The sequence below is a fragment of the Odocoileus virginianus genome, chromosome 31, assembly GCF_023699985.2.
Source record: "Odocoileus virginianus isolate 20LAN1187 ecotype Illinois chromosome 31, Ovbor_1.2, whole genome shotgun sequence".
In the NCBI taxonomy this organism is placed as follows: Eukaryota; Metazoa; Chordata; class Mammalia; order Artiodactyla; family Cervidae; genus Odocoileus; species Odocoileus virginianus.
Genome location: NC_069704.1, coordinates 40,995,719 through 41,013,218, shown reverse-complemented (window position 1 = coordinate 41,013,218; position 17,500 = coordinate 40,995,719). Strand labels below are relative to the sequence as shown.

The following is a 17,500-nucleotide window of genomic DNA, read 5'->3' as shown; positions in this document are numbered from 1 at the left end:
TGGTGGAAAGTAACTTGTCCAAGGGCAACTGATAGTGTTTGATGGTGCATGATAAACAAACGTTTGGCTCAGTCTTCTTTTCAGGGCAGCTCTAAGAAGGGAAGGGTAATGGGAAAGCTCCTCTAGGAGGAAGGTATGTATGTGTAAGACGGTGAGAGGCTAAAAGAGAAGACTTGCACATTGTAACATATATATTAGTATATATGTCACTCCACTCAGTGATATATATATATATATATATATATATATATATATATCACACACATGTATATATATGAAAGTGGTAGTGACTCAGTCATGTCCAATTCTTTGTGACCCCATGGAATGTAGCCACAAGGCTCCTCTGTCCACGGAATTCTCCAGGCAAGAGTCCTGGAGTGGGTAGCCATGCCCTTCTCCAGGGGCTGTTTCTGATCCAGGGATTGAACCCGGGTCTCCCTCATTGCCAGCAGACTCTTTACGATCTGAGCCACCAGGGAAGCCATATATCTATTTCAATAAAAATTATTTTTGAAAAAACAAAAGAAGGCAATCTTTGCTGCTTCTACAGCTTTGCAGGTGGGGTTCCATTCTTTGTATCTCTTCTGCTAGGTGCCCCATGCCTCCTTCTGGACATGGGGAGCACATCACCCACCCCCGACCCAGCACAGCCTCTTCACTGCCTCACAGAGCTAAAGGGAGGCAGCAGAGCTGCCCAGAGCTGCGGGGGCAGGAAACTTGGGCAGTTATTACTTTTTATTACAGCCATAGTTAACCCTCACCATCTATCAAAAGGATGGAGTAACTAGTGATGGAGGCCAGGGAAAGGAGGCTTCTTGGGAATAAAACACTCAGTGATTATACAGTCATAATTATGATCATCAGCTTTATTGGTACTGCTGAGTGGGAGGGCTTGCAGTGAAACTGGCCCACAGAAGAAACTCCCCCGAGGCCCTGACGCCTCCTTCTCTCTGCCCCCACCTGCTCACACTGGTTGGAGCTCCTACCTAGACTGGAGGAACAAGAACCATCCAGGGCTGAGGGGCTGGCAGGAAGGTCCTGACCACCATGCAACATTGTAACAAAGGTGAAAAATACCCTTGTCTTCTTGGGATAGAAGGATGTGATTGATCATCTGGACAGCTCAGGAGGAGTGGGGTGAAGTGCAGAAAAGGGAAGGGACATCGATTCTTTTGGAAGTAAGGCTGCCTGGGCTGACTGTGTGCATGTGAACCTCCAGCAGCCTTCGGTACTTGCTGCAGATCTGCCTCTCCTCCGCTACCCTCGACGCCTTCCAGAGTCACCTGACCTCAGCATCACAGGCCTCGCTTTACCCGCATTCACTGGAGAGGAGCTCCCCTGTGCCCACTCTAAGCCAAGCCAACTGGGACCATCTCTCAAAGGGAGACTCTTGGTCACAATGACTGAGCTTGGGAAATGTAAGAGACAATATGTCAGAGGTCTGTGGCTGAAAGCAGAGCTCAGCAGGGAGGGGTTTGAGGCTGACAGCTGAGGGGGTCACCCTCCTGGGCTTTGGCAGAGTGAGTAGACTCTGCCTCTCACGCCCTTTGGTCCTGAGCTGTTGACACAGTCACCTGGTTACACTGGGTTGCTAAGCAGCTCTCTGGACATACAGATACCTGCCCCTGGCAGGTGACCATGCAGACACACGGTGGGTCCCATCCCCGCCCTGTGCGGAAAGCTGGGCATTCAGGAAGGGGGGTGTCTCCCGCCCTCAGAAGGTTCCCTGGTGGGGGCTGGGGGGTGGGGAGTGACAATGATGTTTATCTTTCTACTGGGTGACAAAATGCCAACATGTCTAGAAGACTCAACCCACTTTCCCTGGCAACCTCTCCCCTGGCACAGGATGAGACCCCATTTGAAAAAGTAGGACAGGCATTCCCAGGACATTGTGGCTGGGGGACCCAAGAGGTACCTGCTAAGCCAAGAGCGGGTGAATGCGGTTTCAGAAGGTGGGAACCTGTGAGGTTCCCTGTTGTGAGAAGTGGGCATCTGAGGCTAAAGGTAAGATGTAGGGTACAGGGACTCTGTGAAGATAGTGAAGGACAGGGAGGCCTGGCATGCTGCAGTCCATGGGGTCACAACGAGTCGGACACGACCTAGTGACTGAACAACAACAGGGCCTCTGAGACTGAAGATGGGCAGGAACCCTCATCCATAGAAAGCAGGTCTCCTCAGAGATCAGCCTTCTCCCTGCCATTAAAGTCTTCTGTGAGACACTTGGGTACCTCATAGAGTCCTACAACCGAAAAAGCCTGAGCTTTGTGCCAGACACACAATTCTAAGGGTCACACATATATTGTTGTTCAGCCGCTCAGTTGTGTCCGACTCTTTGCGACCCCATGGACTGCAGCACGCCAGGCTTCTCTGTCTTTCACCATCTCCCAGAGTTTGCTCAAACTCGTGTCCGTTAAGTCACTGATGCCATCCAACCATCTCATCTTCTGTCATCCCCTTCTCCTCCTGCCCCCAATCTTTCCCAGCATCAGGGTCTTTTCCAATGAGTTGGCTCTTCACATCAGGTGGCCAAAGTATTGGAGCTTCAGCTTCAGCATCAGTCCTTTCAATGAATATTCAGGGTTGATTTCCTTTAGGATGGACTGGTTTGATCTCCTTGCTGTCCAAGGGACTCTCAAGAGTCTTCTCCAGCACCATAATTCAAAAGCATCAATTCTTCGTCGCTTAACTTTTTTTATGGTCCAACTCTCACATCGGTACAAGACTACTGGAGAAACCATCATTTTCGCTATATGGACCTTTGTCGGCAAAGTGATAGCTCTGCTTTTTAATATGCTGTCTAGGTTTGTCATAGCTTTCCTTCCAAGGAACAAGCATCTTTTAATTTCATGACTGTAGTCACCATCCACAGTGATTTTGTAGCCCAAGAAAATAAAATCTGTCACTGTTTATATTCATACATCAACATATTATAAATGTAATGCATTCAAATCTCACACTAACCCTGTCAGGTAGGTAGCATCGTTAGCCACATTTTTCAGATAAGAAAACTGAGATTCAGATAAGTGAAGGAACACGCTTGAGACCTCCCAGCTAGTAAGTGGCACAATCAGGATCGGGCAAAGTAGGTTTTATTATCTACTTTACAGAAAGAGACGCTCAGCTCACGGAAATCAGTCCACTTGCTTGAAATCTCACACCGGGTCTGAGAATGACAGCCGTGATGCATGCTTGTCCAGCAGAGGGGGATGGAGAGACCAACCACTGAGCTTGTCCTTAGCCCTGTTGGTTGGACTTGACCTGACCGAGGGACAGACTCTGATCTCAGTGGGCCCCAAGACTGTGATCTCCAGGAAGGAAGACCTGGCCATGAGTCAGCCCCAGGTGATGGAGACTAGTCACACTGGCCCAGCACCTGAGTGTCATCAGCGTGAACTCCTGACCCCAGCACCAGCTGACCTTGGGATGCTTACTCCTTCCTTAGAGGGAGGGGAGCAGGGAGGAAGGGGGTCTGACATTTGATGCTGGCCCCTTCCAAGCATCAGGGACAGAAAACACAGCTTTGTTCTTAAGGAAATAGGAGCTGCAGATCATCGCCATTGGATACCTGAGAGCTGTCAGGGGGTGGGATTTTTATTTGAAGCAAGTGAATCAGATCATTGCCTCCAAGTGCCTCTGGGCATCTTGCTACCCGGGGGCCCTCACGCCATCTGGGCACTGGGAAGCGCCTCCCCCGCCAGCTCTGCGTCTCAAAGCCTTCTATTCCGTCTCAGAGCCTTCTATTCCCATGCACAGCAGAGGGCGGCAGAAGCTTGGTTGTCAGGGGCCGCTTCCTCACTCTCCACTCCGGGGAGGGTCTCTGTGGTTCAGAGGGGTGCCAGGGCCCCAGGGTGCTCTCCACTCCTGGCACCTGCCCAGATACCTCAGGTGCTTGGCCGGCCTGTGGCCACACCCAGAAGAGCTCACACAACACAAGGCCCATGTCCCCGAGGTAGGACTGAACCAGAGGGCGGTCAGAGGCAGGCGCAGCTACAGGAAGGAAAAGCAGAAGGCCTTTACCTGGGTGGTCTCCTGTCCCCCAGGGAAGCAGACTCAGGGTGAGGCAAGGAAAGTCCAGTGGGAACAGAGAGCGCCGGGAAGAAGTCAGGGTCGGCTGTCGTTATTGCTTCGGGCAGAGAGGCTTTGCCCCCCAGGAAGTCCGGCTGGTACCCAGAGGCTGGTACCACCATTCCCATCATTATCAGCCATGGGGTGGGCACACCAGGGGGTGAGTGGAGGAGGCCGGGTACCGTGTGCCCCTGCAGGAAGAGAGGCAAGGTCACGGAGGAGACGCCCTTCAGGCTGCACTGAAGCTGTGCCTGTGCACACGGAGACGGGCGTGTGGGCAGGTGTGCGTGCGTGTCACTGAAGGAGTGTGTCCACGCACACATGTGCCCGCGGAGGGCGCGTGGCGTGGGAGAGTGCAGCCGGCAGTAAGGAGGATGTGGCCACAGGCTGCAATGCGGAGCACGAGCAGGTAAACAGACACCCCGAGCACCAACAGGAAAAGACCAGAGGGTTAGAAGGATACGCCGAAGAACAGGAGGGAGCAGTTTGGCCGCTCTCCCTCCCTCCCAGGACCCCTCCCCAGGCCAGGCCAGAGCACGTGGCAGGCAGCAGAGCAAGGGTGGCTGCGGGCGGGGTGCATAGGCGTCCACGCGGGAGGGCATTGGGCGCTGGGTTGCCAGGTGCGTACACAAGTCTTCGTGCTGATTCCAGTGAAGACCAAGGGGCCTCCCTGGGCTACAGTCCATGGTGCGGCCCATGCTCACTGGGGTGTGTACACGTGAGAGCGCGTGTGTGGATGGGCTATGTGTGTCTTCCCACAAGCACATATGTGGCTCACCTGGAAGCTCCCACCCAGCCTCCGGCGTGGCCCGAGGAACCCCGAGGCCCCCGCACCCCCCTAGGCACTGAGGTCCACCACCACGTGTCGGTACACCAGCGTCTGTCCCTTGAAGCTGGGCGCCAGGAGCAGCTGGGCATCCCCAGCCGGCATGTAGCAGAAAGCCCGGGGGGCCTGCACGGCCAGCTCTTGGAACCGCATGAACTTCTGCCGCCCGTCATCCCACTGGTAGATCTGTGTGAAGGAGAAGTCGCTGCCCAGCGCCAGGTAGCGGCGGCCACCCACCAGGAAGGGCTGCAGGGCCAGCGAGCCCCGGGAGGGCAGGGCCTGCACCTCGGAGAAGCGGGCGCCCTCCCAGCGCAGGATCTTGGAGTCACCGATGTAACGGCTGAGGCATAGGTAGCTATCGCGGCCCGCACGGAAGTGTTTCACTGCCTGGGCGTCAGGCACCTGGGTCACCTCGCCCTGAGCCACAAACTGCTTCTGGGTGCGGCTCCACTGATAGATGACGGGAGCCTGCGAACTGCTGGACACGATCAGGCGTGGCTTTCCCTCACCATCCACGAATTCCAGGTCGGTATCCCGGTGCCAGGGGTGCAGGGCCTGGTGGGAGTAGAAGCCGTTCTGATGCCAGCGGTAGAGGCTGGTGGCTCCCGCCTTGGAGCTGTCAGCCACAGCGAAGTACCAGTCGCCGTCGATGCGGAAGGCCTCCAGGTCGTTGGGCTTGCGCACACGCTGAGGGTCAATGTCTTGCAGCTTGGTGAAGCGCGTGGTGTTGGGGTCCCAGTGGTAAATGTAAGAGCCCCCAAACAGCTGGGCCACCACCACGTACAGCTGGCTGTCCACCACCATCGGCTTGCAGTGCACTGCAGAAGGGGCTGCAGGGTGGAGGGGAGTGGTGTTAGGGGGCCCCCGCCACACCCTCAGAAAAGAGGGCCGGGCCCCTCCGACTAAGGCTGTCTGCTACAGTATTCTCTCCCTGCTGAACATCCATCGTGTGCTCCATGCTTTCTAATTGTCTCATAGCTAAGAACCATCTCACCCTCACCCTCCCTTTGCCTTTGACCCCAAGTTCCAATATAAGCTGACACTGAGCACAAAATACGTGTTGCTAGATATTGACCAGCTGAATAACCGTCACGTCAGCTTACTGTGTACAAAGGCTCAGTGATAAAGAATCGCCTGCCAATGCAGGAGACACAGGTTCTATCCCTAATCCAGGAAGATCCCACAGGCTTCGGAGCAACTAACCCAGTGCACCACAGCTACTAAGCCTGTGTTCCAGAGCCTGGGAGCTGCACCTACTGAGCCTGCCTGCGCTGAGCCCACCCGTGCCACACCTGCTGGAGTCTGCATGCTCTAGAGCCTGAGCTCCACGGTAAGAGAAGCCGCTGCAGTGAGAAGCCCATGCAGCAACAGACGCAGCACGGCCACAATTAAATAAATAAACAAGGAAAAATATATATACATGATTCAGCTTAGGCATCCCCTCCACCAGGAAACCTTCCCTGATTGCCCAGGGTAGGCCTCTCCTTTGGCCCCCAGAGCACTGTGGTCATATCTTCCTCCTAGGACCTGTGTATTATGTGGATGTTATCTGTGTATGTATCAATCTCCCCCCAAAGACTAGAAAAGTTCTTCCTGTGGGCAGAGACCATGTCTCATCTATCCTTCTACCTGTAGGAACCCAAGGAAGAGGAACAACAGAGCCCACCCCACCCTCAGGGCCACCACAGCCAGGTCAGGCCTAGATACCTGGGATTCTATCATAGTCTCGAAGCTGCCTTTCAACGTAGTCCCACTTGAGGATGGTGCAGGCGCTGGCTCCCGGCTGGGCCAGAGCCAAGTAGAGGTCGCTGGAGTAGAGGAAGGGCTCGGCTGACACTGCTGGGAAGGACAGTGTCTGGTACAACACGAAATCTGCAGGGATGCGGGGTTAGGGGTTAGGGTTATGTTAGGGAGAAGGGTTAGGGCTACTCGACTGGCAAGGCAGGGCAGCGGGAGCATCCCAGGGGAGGCCCAGCCTGATGCCCAAGGTGGGGCACCTCCTACCCGTGGTGATGCAGTCGAACTCTCGCAGTGGGAGATCCTGCACCTTGTGCTCCTGGAAGCGGGGCGGGCTGGCGCAGTAGATGGGCGCCACCGTGGTGTTGGTGTGCGCCAGCCACTCCACCAGCCACTTCACCTTGCAGTCACAGTTGAGCGAGTTGCCCCGCAGGTCCCTGCATCATGAGGGTGATGGAGGAGGCACAGAGGGGGCAGGCTTTCAGCTGCTCTGCCCACCCGGGCCCTCTGGGTTTTCAGTAGATACTGGCAAGGCTGCTGCTGGCTGTTCATGTGGCATCTTTGTGCCGGTTAGAGAAAGGTCCCCCACGGGGTGGGCTCAGCCCCGCGGACACGTGCTTGACCAGGAGAGTACAGGCTGAGTTTCAGTCCCTACTTGCCTCCTTGGCCAGGGGCCTTTTCCCGTGTATGACCTCCACATCTGTCTGTTTCATCCCCGTTCCTCCAAACCTTCCTCATTCTGGGGCTTTTGTTTTCTTGTAGAAATACTGGTCAATGACTATGGCTATGCTACTGGACTTTAACACAGATTCAAATCAAACATATGTTTATAGAACTGCCATATGACCCAGCAATCCCACTTCTGGGCATACACACCGAGGAAACCAGATCTGAAAGAGACACGTGCACCCCAGTGTTCATCGCAGCACTGTTTATAATAGCCAGGACATGGAAGCAACCTAGATGCCCATCAGCAGACGAATGGATAAGGAAGCTGTGGTACATATACACCATGGACTATTACTCAGCCATTAAAAAGAATTCATTTGAATCAGTTCTAATGAGATGGATGAAACTGGAGCCCATTATACAGAGTGAAGTAAGCCAGAAAGACCAATACAGTATACCAACGCATATATATGGAATTTAGAAAGATGATAACGATAACCCTATATGCAAAACAGAAAAAGAGACACAGATGTACAGAACAGACTTTTGGACTCTGTGGGAGAAGGCGAGGGTGGGATGTTTCGAGAGAACAGCATCGAAACATGTATATTATCTAGGGTGAAACAGATCACCAGCCCAGATTGGATGCATGAGACTGGGAAGACCCAGAGGGATCGGGTGGAGAGGGAGGTGGGAGGGGGGATCGGGATGGGGAATACATGTAAATCCATGGCTGATTCATATCAATGTATGGCAAAAACCACTACAATATTGTAAAGTAATTAGCCTCCAACTAATAAAAATAAATGGAAAAAAGAACCATATGTTTAAAAAGCACATGTTCAAAAAGTACACCGTAGGAAGGAGATTCAGGAGGGAGAAGACACACGCGTACTGACTGGTTTCCCAGGGGGCGCTAGTGGTAAGGAACCTGTCTGCCGATGTAGAAGACCTAAGAGATGAGGGTTCGATCCCTGGGCGGGGAAGATACACTGGAGGAGGGCATGGCAACCCACTCCAGCATTCTTGCCCGGAGAATCCTATGGACAGAGGAGCCTGGCAGGCTACAGTTCATAGGGTGGCAAAGAGTCCGACATGACTGAGAGACTTGGCATGCACAGAGCTGGTTCACGTTGAACCAACGTTAGCAGAAGCCAACACAACGTTTTAAAGAAATTATCCTCCATTTAAAAATAAATTAAAAAATAAAATACTTCCTAAATTGGAAAAAATATACACATAATGTCTTGCATGCATTTTAAGAGGGTCCACAAATGCCTTGAAGAACCTCAACTTGAAAGGCTACCAGTCTCTATATAAATCAACCTAGCCTTCTCCCCCACCCAAACCTAAACCCTCCCAGCCTATCAAGACCTTATGATCTTCCAATTCTGGCTCCCACACTGCTCCCTCCAGGGCCACGCCCCTCTGTGCCACTGTCAACAAAAGGTAGGACTCAGGCCTTACAAGTCACTCAGGATGTCCAGGGGCCGAAAGATGTCTCTAGGCAGTGTCTGCAGGTTATTGTTGGCCAGTGACCTGAAAGAGAGACCTCTAGGTCACCCACCTGAAGGTCATGCCCAAGGCCAAAGGCCACAGGAGACAGGGCTTTGGGCCAGTGTATGTGCGTGATGTACTCACAGGTGCGTCAAAGACTTGAGTCCTCGGAAGGTAAACTTGGATAATGCCCAGATGTCGTTGTTCTCAATGAAGCTGGAGAAAACAGAACTTATTTCAGCCACCATTCTGCACCCAGACCACTTCCCCGACCCCAGCTGCATCCCTGTGGCCCTCCTGGATTCCAGCCCATGGCAGGCTTTCATTCTGAGTCTGGACATGAAGCCTGTGGTGACAGGCAGCCAGGCGGGATGGTTTAGGCAGAGGGATGGGTGAAATGACCTTCTTCTCGGGCCCTGCAGTCAGAGGATTCAAGGGCACTCCTCCCACCTCCCCCTAGCCCTCCTCACTTCATCTCTGTTCTCAGCCCTCCTCCCAACTCCCCTTTCCTTCCCACGCACAGGTACTGCAGGTGTGAGAGTCCTGTGAAAGCATTGTCTCCAATCAGTGTAAACTTGTTGGAATTGAGTAACCTGAAGAGACAAAGGCAGATTAGCGTTTCCAAGGGCACGCCTGCCGTGCCAGCTCCCAGTCAGTTGCCTCACCCCCAAGCCATGCCTCCCACCCTGGGGACCCTAGCGGAGAGTCCCGGAGCAGCCTGGGTGGCAAGTCCAGGCGGGAATCTGCTCTGGTCCCAGAAGCTCCCAGGGCCCCCATTTACTCCTAGGGCATACCTCTCCTGTCAAGTTGGGTCCTTCCCCACCACCCTGCCTCCCACCCTCACCCAGCTCACTCCAGTTCCTCTCAGAGGGATGTAAGTTTGAGGATAACCACGCTTATCTTTTCTTGTGACTGGGGCTTCAAACATAAATAGCTCCCTTTAGAATTCCAGACCCTCCTGTCTTCCCTCCCTTTCAGCTCCAGGCTCTCTCTTCAAACCCTGATCCTTGGGATCACTTGTCTCTAAGGTGACCCCTCTCATCTGCACTGTCCACCCTCTGGCTCCAGCCCAAACTACTGCACCCAATTCTTTGGGGTCTCCAGAGGACACAAGTCCATTCCTAACTGGGCCCCAAACATCCCCGTTCTTCGCTTTTGCGTGCAACCCGGACCTTCCTTCCCCAAACTGCTGTCCCGGGGCCCTCTGGACTCTCCGCTGCTTCACTGTGGCTCTCCCGTTGGAGCGAGCAAGGGACACCTGCAGCTTGACCTCCACGGGCAACTCAGGACCAGTCTCCTCTCCCCTCCCCCCAGTCTGAGCTCCTTCCCTTCCCCTGCCCGGCCCTGCCCTTCAGCGAGGCCCTGTCCATACAGGAACTGCAGCAGTGGCAGGTGGGAAAACGCTCCATCCTGGATCTCTGAGAAGGCAGCATTCACCAGCGTCCTGCAGGGGACATCTGAGGGTCAGTAACCAAGGGGAGAATACAGGGCTGTGCTGGGACGGCATGAAGTGGACAGGGCAATGTCTTCTGTATACGCTCGCTTTGGAAACTCCCCGTGTCACCTGGCTCCACCCCCCGCTTCAACCTGAGGCTCTTTCCCTTCTCACAAGCTCATTATCATCCTCCAGTACTGACTCCCTGAGCACCAAGGACCTCGGCCAAAAGAAGGTTCCATTACCCATACCTGCTTCATCATCCAAACACCCAGTGTGCTGGGTGCTGTGGAGGGATGGAGCACTGAGATGGGGGCGGTGGATTAGCATCTTGCCCTCAGGGACCAACCACACAGCCTATCTAGTCCCTGAGGCTGCTTGCTGCAAGGGACAGGCTGCCTGGCCCCGTGCAGAGTGGCTGGCGAGACCAGTGGCAGGCGTCCACCCGTGCCAGGGCACGGTAGGGGTGTATCTCCCTCCCACCCTTCCCCCTCCAAGAGGCCTTCTGTCCTTGGTATGACATCACAGGCAGCGGCCCCCATACTCATGTAAACAACCCCCTCCCTCCAAGTTCAGCGCCCGCACACAGTAGGTCTCATTAATGCTGATGGTGGTGATGATTCATTCTTGGCCATAAACACTCTTTTCCAGCCATGGCTGCTTTCCCCAGCATGACTGCAGAACTCCCAGCCAGGCTGCTGCCTGGAATTCAGTTCCTCAGGCCCCCTGGAGCCCTCCTGGTCCTTAAACTCTGTAGAGAGGGAGCAGGGGTTCTCCCCAGAGCAGGGTTTCTGCCTTCTTCTTTCCAGTTCCCCCACCCGGCCGCGCCCCAGTCCAGAGCACTCACAGAGAGATGACCTCGGAGGGCAGGTTCCTGGGCACTGCCTTGGAGTCCACGCAGAAGGCGGTGTCCCTAGTGCAGGAGCAACTCGGGGGGCAGGGAGGCGTCTTGGGGGGCCTCTTGGCGCCGACTTCCAGCATTAGGCAGAGGCCCAGGGTGGACAGCGCCAGCAGCCTGAGCCCCGAGCCCCTCCTGGCCTGCAGCCCCGCCATGCTGCCCGCGAGCTCGCGGCCCCCGCCCCACCGCTCCCGGCCACCCCGAGCGGGCGCTCCCGGGCAGCCGCGGTGACAGCTAGGCCCCCCCGGCTGTCCTCTGCAGAGCTACTCCTCCGGTCCTCGGGCGCCGGCGGCCGTCCCCGCCCCTGCTCGCTCCCGCGAGCCGAGCACTCGGAGAGATGCAGAAATGCGCGGAGCCCGGGGCCGAGCCGAAGGTTGACCGGTTGGGAGGACGCGGACTGCGGCGGGCGGCGGGGGCGCGCAGTGCGGAGCGGGGGAGTCCCCGGTGTGGGGAGGGGAGTAGCCACAGAAAGGAGTGGTTGCGGCCCCGGTCGGCCGCTGCGCGCCCTGCAGGCCGTCTCCGGGGCCATCTGCTCAGCGGCCTGGCACCCAAAGCGGCTGGGCGCGAGGGCGCGCGTGTGTGTGTTTGTGTGTGTGTGTGTGTGTGTGTGTGCGCGCGCGCGCAAGGTTTCCTTGTGCAACCTGCACGCATGCACACTTGTCTCTGCACGGGCATATATTTCCCCGGGTCAGGCATTTTTACGCTTTGGATTTATGTGCCTCTGTGCTTCTATCTTGGCCCTCAGCGGCCTATAAGCAGAGTTCGTGGGCACGCCATGTGTCATCAGTGATGTGCGTGTATCTGTTCACGTCTCCGAAGGCTAGTCAACACAATGTGCCTTTGTGTCTGTGCGAACCTAAAGGGGAAATATCACTGGAGTTGGAATGGGAATGTGTGGAAATCCAGAACATTCCTCATGAGGCACAGTCTGTGGTCGTGGGTACTGGGAACAGCATTAGGCATTTCCAGTCCAGTCCTTGGTTTAACAAAGGAGGAGACTGAAGCCCAAACGGAGGAAAGCAGCCAACATTGTTATCACATCTAGTAGCATGCTGTGTACTCTGTGTAGTTAATCGCCTCAACCTTTTGAGGTCTTTGTTATTAATCGCCTTTTGCAGATAAGGAAAGTGAGGCCTATAGTACCCAAAAAAGAAAGTGAGAGCGCAGGGATTTAAAACGCACTCTGCCTGACTCCTTGGGCTTCCCTGGTAGCTCAGCTGGGAAAGAATCCGCAAGTAATGTAGGAGACTCTAGTTTGATTCCTGGGCCGGGAAAATCCCCTGGAGAAGCGATAGACTACCCACTCCAGTATTTTTGTCCGGAGAATCCCAAGGACAGAGGCGCCTGGCGGGCTGCAGTCCATGGGGTCACACAGAGTCGGACACGATGGTGACAGAGCACACACGCCTGACTCCAGAGTCAACAACTGTTCCACACGAGGGGTTTTCAAAGTCTGGTCCAGGGAGCCCAGGGGTCTGACCTTCCAGGGAGTCTTTGAGGTCAAAACAATTTTCCTAATCATGTGAAGGCATTATTTGCCCTTTCATTTTCACGCTCTTCCAGAAGTACCCTGGAATTTTCCAGAGGTTACAAGACATATCTTCTATGAAATTAAAGAAATTTGCAAAAATGTGAAACAATGACGCTCTGCTCCATAATTTTTTGTTTTGTAAAGTAGTTAATTTCATTACATAATTTACGTTATGTGTGCTACAAAGCATTGTTATTCAGTCGCTAAGTCGTGTCTGACTCTCTGCAACCCCATGAAATGCAGCCGGCCAGGCTTCCCTCTTGTTCACTATCTGCCTGAGTTTGCTCAAACTCATGTCCACTGAGTTAATAATGCCATCCAACCATCTCATCCTCTCTCGTCCCCTTCTCCTGCCCCCAAATTTTCCCAGCATCCCAGGTCTTTTCCAATAAGTCAGCTCTTTGCAACAGGTGGCCAAAGTATTGGAAGTTCAACTTTAGCATCAATCCGTCCAATGAATATTCAGGTTATTTTAACTAAATTAATACATCTTTTAAAATTTCTTAGTAAATATCAATATGGTAAATATTGATAGCTGTAAGTCACATAAACAAAAGCACTTTGGGGGGCCTCACTACTTTTTAAGTGTTAAGGGTTCCTGAAGCCAAGAAGTTTGAGAACTGCTACTCTCTACTACCTTATTTCCGAAGGATATGTGTGTGAGGGGAAGATGATTGTCCCGAGAGCTCACAGGTACAGTCAGGTGGATGGGCTCCCAGTTCAGTGCTCTTTCCATCAGTCCAGAAAGCCAAGATCACTGGGTAGAAGATGCTTCCCCAGCTGTCCCTAGCCTCTGCCAGACAGGGACTCTCTGGTGTGAGCATAAGTCCATGTTCTCCAGCCAGGGATGCCCCTGCGCTTGGATGCTCACTTGCTACTGCCCGTCCAGCTGCCCGTGCTGCCCTCCCCATGCCAGTTCGTGGGACGACAAGCAGTGGGGGTGGGGAGGGTGGCCTAGGCAGCTGGACAACCATCCCCGCCCGTCCCTGGCACGGCTGTGCCCAGCACACAAAGGGCAGAGTGAATCTTGTCCCTCCCCTGCAGCTGAGGGGCTGGAAGAAGGAAAAGAGAAGGCACACACAAGGGTGGCTACCATGGGCTTCTCCATCACCCATGGTTCTCGGAGAGCTTTCACTCAGATACAGACAGAATGGGGGAGTCTGGGTCCTGTTCTTAGCCAGTGGGAAGAGATGCCCTGGGGGTGAAGTCCATGATGATAATCATGACGATTGAACTTGCACATCGTGATGTCATTGGATCCTTATAGCAACCTGGAGAGAGGAGCAAGACAGGCTGTTATTAGCCCCCTTTCACAGACGAACATGTGGGTGCATGTGAAGTTACTTCAGTCATCTCCGACTCTTTGCGACCCCATCGACTGTAGCCTGCCAGGCTTCTCTGTCCATGGGATTCTCCAGGCAAGAATACTGGAGTGGATTACCACGCCCTCCTCCAGAGGATCTTCGTGACCCAGGGATCGGACCTGCATCTCTTATGTCTCTGGCATTGGCAGGTGGGTTGTTTACCACCTGGGAAGCCCACAGATGAACACACTAAAGCCAAGAAAGGCAGAATGACTTATTCATGGTCCCAGAGCTGAGCTGATCAGTGAAGCACTGAGTCTTCTACATAATGAGGGAATCAGCTACTGACCCCTTGTTAGCAGCCCTGTCATGTTTGGTGACAGTCTCAGTGTCACTGAACAGAGTTTCAGGTTGGCTGCGTGCACGTGCCTGGCCCGTGTGAAGCCTCAGGAAGGCATGGTCTCAGGGCTGGTCCCAGGGGCTGGCAGCCTGGCTGGGAAGAGCCGAAGGGGACAGCAGTGCCTGCTGAGTGGCAGGTGGACGTGCAGGAGGGAAGGGGCTCTGTGGGCTAGGCTGGCTCTTGCCTGGCCTTCTAGGGTGGGTGGTATTCAGAGAGGTGTAGAGGCATTGAAGGTGTGCCTTCCAGCAAGGAGAAATGGCCTAAGTAAAGGCCAAAAAGTGAAAAGCCTACAGCAGAGGGCTGGGATAGTGTGGGGGGGAGGTGAGCTGACAACCCTGCTGCCCCTTTCTGGAAGGAAGACAAGAATCCCAAGACCTTCCATGTCAGTGCCAGCATGTGGATTTCCCCTATGAAACTTGACAGCACCCTTCCTTCCCCGACTTCCAAAAAGGCAAAAATGAGTTAATAAAGAAAGGGATAAAAACAAAGTTGTAAGAACCACAGCCTAAGGGCAGCTGGCAGGGGAGGCTTTCCCCAGCAGCCAGAGATGCTGGCACGCTCCAGGCACAGCGCCTGCTCAGAACAAGCCCCACACCTGGATCATGCCCCACCCACCCCCAGGATGCCCACAGGGACCCCTGAGATGCTTGCCATTCTCCTTGGTTCTCCCGCTGGCCCACTGCCCACCTGGCTCAGGTCCAGTGCGCGTGAGTCAGCCAATCAATCCCAGTGTTGCCAGGACAACCGGGGTGGGAGTGGGGGCCCTGGGGCCAGCAGGGGTAGGCACGGCAGGCGGGCTGTCTCCCGCATCTGGCACCTGCAGCAGCTGAGGCTGCATACAGTCCCAGAAGGATGCTTCTCCTCCCTCCTTCTTCCTGGACTCCCATCCCTCTCTCTCCCTCCTCCTAGGACACTTGCTGCTAGAGGCTTAGGCAAATATTTAAAGTGGCAGTTGGGGGTGAGGAGAGTGATGGGAACAAACACTTCTGTCTCTCTCTCCTTTCCGGAGCTTCTCTTCTGGGACTCTCAACTTGGATACCATGCCATTGTGCAACCTGGAGGCTAAAGGCTCTCTAGCTGGAGAGGGGGTCCTCGTGGAGACAACGGAATCTGCCAGGGCTGGAGAGTTGGGGGCCAGCTCGTGACTGAAGGGCAGGGTCACGGTGGGAGGGGGCACCCAGCAAAGGACAGGAATTGGGGTGAAGTGTTGGAGTTCAAGTACAAGGAGAATGGGGTGAGGCCAAGAGAGGAGTGAGGTGTGGGGCTCTGACTGACACTCGAGTTAAAGTTCAGAGGTGAAGGCAATGTAGAGACCACTTGGCCCAGCAAGCGGAGGGAGCTGGAGAGAAAGGAGGCTGTCATTAATTGACGTGGTTTTGTACTACAAAGCAACAGAGATGACTTTGGGGAAAGAGACAGGAAAGGGGTGGAGAGGAGAAGATCCAGAAGCAGTTTAGATCTGGGTAAGAGCATCCTCAGGGCAAATGCAGGAACAGAGGATATAAAAAGAAGAATGTTGAGAGGGTAGGGCGCGAGGCAGCATTAAGCAAGTGGGCTGATTCAAGGACAAGGAGATGGGGACCCCCATCAGACACCACCACCAGCCCTGTGCAGGGCTGTCTGGGCATAACTGTCAGCTGAGGAACTGCTATCAGAAGCCTCCAGCTTGGGACTTCCCTGGTGGTCCATTGGCTAAGACTCCACACTCCCAATACAGGGGGCCCAGGTCCAATCCCTGATCAAGGAGATAGATCCTGCTGCCACAATTATGACAGAAGATCTCAAGTGCCCAGTGCAGCCAAAAAAAAAAAAAAAAACACACAAAAACCTCCAGTTTGATCTCTGAAAATGGTTTGCTCCTTCTTTGATGCAGAAAACCCACAGAAACATGCAAATCCAGAAGTTCAAATCTTTGTGTTCACTTTAGGAATATTCGTGAAATGGCACAGGCTATCAAGGGTATGTATATCCCTAAAGCCACCAAGTATTTGAAGGATGTCACTTTAGAGAAGCAATATGTGCTGTTCCCTTGTTCCAATTGTGGAGCTGGTTGACGTGCCCAAGCCAAACAGCAGGGCTAAACATAGGGCTGGCGACCCAAAAAGAATGCTGAGTTTTGCTTCATGTGCTTAAAAATGCAGACAGTAATGCTGAACTGAAGGGTTTCGATGTGGATTCTCTGGTCAACAAGCCCCCAAGATGCCGCACAGAACTTCACAGAGCTCACAGTTGATTAACCCCTGTGGACTCCCCCTGCCACACAGAGATGATCCTGACCAGGAAAAGAGCCAATTATCCCTAAACTTGCACAGGAACTTGTGCAGAAGAGAAAGCTGTCCCAGAAGAAACTGGAGAAGCAAAAATGTATGCTCTGGAAAATAAATTAAGCATAAAACAATTGCAGGGACTTCCCTGGTGGCCCAGGGGTTAAGAATCCGCCTGCCAATGCAGGGGACACAGATTCAATCCCTGGTCTGAGATGATCCCACCTGACCTGGGACAACTAAGCTGGTGTGCCACAACTACTGAGAACTCACTCTAGAGGCTGTGCTAGGCAACAAAAGAATTAACTACAAGAGAAGCCTACGCACTGCAACTAGAGAGTAGCCCCTGCTGGCTCAACTAGAGAAAGCCTGCAAGCAGAAATGAAGACCCAGCACAGCAAAGATAAACAAATAAATAAATACAACTTAAAAATAAATGCAAAAAAGGTAACATCAGGTGAAAGAGAAAAAGCCTTCAGCTTACAAACAAGCCCATACAAAGAAAGAAAAACTGCACGTTAGTAAGAATTTATAACTAGAAGGGACAGTTTTCAGAATCTGGGAAAGAATGACCAGGGGCATGTCTGAGGTTAGGTACAAGATGGGAGGAGGCAAGGCATGTATACTTGAGTTGAAAATCTGACACTCCCAGGGAATTTATGAACCATTTGTGAAACCCTGCACTGATGCCAAAGCACCTCATGCCTTTGGTACTGTTCCTGTGGGTCCACAAGATTTCACCTTCCTGGAGCTTAGGCTCCAGAGGCAATGTGGAGGCAATTCTGGGGGCAAATCTGTTGGGAAGTATGGTGGACCCATTGGGACTGGCTCTTGGCTGCCGAAGAGGTTCAGCCTGGCAGAAGAACAGGAAAAG

General features: G+C 53.6%; 1 protein-coding gene across 2 annotated transcripts; it reads right to left on the bottom strand.

The window, feature by feature from the left end:
* Nucleotides 1–3,073: 3,073 nt before the first annotated feature.
* LGI3 (leucine rich repeat LGI family member 3) lies at nt 3,074–11,715 on the bottom strand. 2 transcript variants are annotated; one of them, XM_020899922.2, is made up of 8 exons: nt 11,077–11,714; nt 10,167–10,238; nt 9,316–9,387; nt 8,939–9,010; nt 8,765–8,836; nt 6,896–7,065; nt 6,599–6,763; nt 3,074–5,721 (listed from the first exon to the last, which is right to left on the bottom strand). In XM_020899922.2, the coding sequence occupies exons 1-8, from the start codon at nt 11,280–11,282 to the stop codon at nt 4,904–4,906; spliced, it is 1,647 nt and encodes a 548-aa protein (XP_020755581.2). In that variant the 5' UTR covers nt 11,283–11,714; the 3' UTR covers nt 3,074–4,903. The 2 variants fall into 2 exon arrangements, with proteins under 2 accessions (XP_020755581.2, XP_070315799.1); XM_070459698.1 differs by lacking the exon at nt 10,167–10,238 and having other exon boundaries at nt 11,077–11,715.
* Nucleotides 11,716–17,500: the final 5,785 nt, after the last annotated feature.

Excerpts from the sequence above, each read along its gene's own strand:
- LGI3 (XM_020899922.2), bottom strand. The coding sequence starts at position 11,282 with ATGGCGGGGCTGCAGGCCAGGAGGGGCTCGGGGCTCAGGCTGCTGGCG. Across the intron at positions 9,011-9,315 it reads CTCTCACACCTGCAGTACCT|CTTCATTGAGAACAACGACA; the intron begins GTGCGTGGGAAG and ends TGTTTTCTCCAG. Across the intron at positions 8,837-8,938 it reads CTCAAGTCTTTGACGCACCT|GTCACTGGCCAACAATAACC; the intron begins GTGAGTACATCA and ends TCTCTCTTTCAG.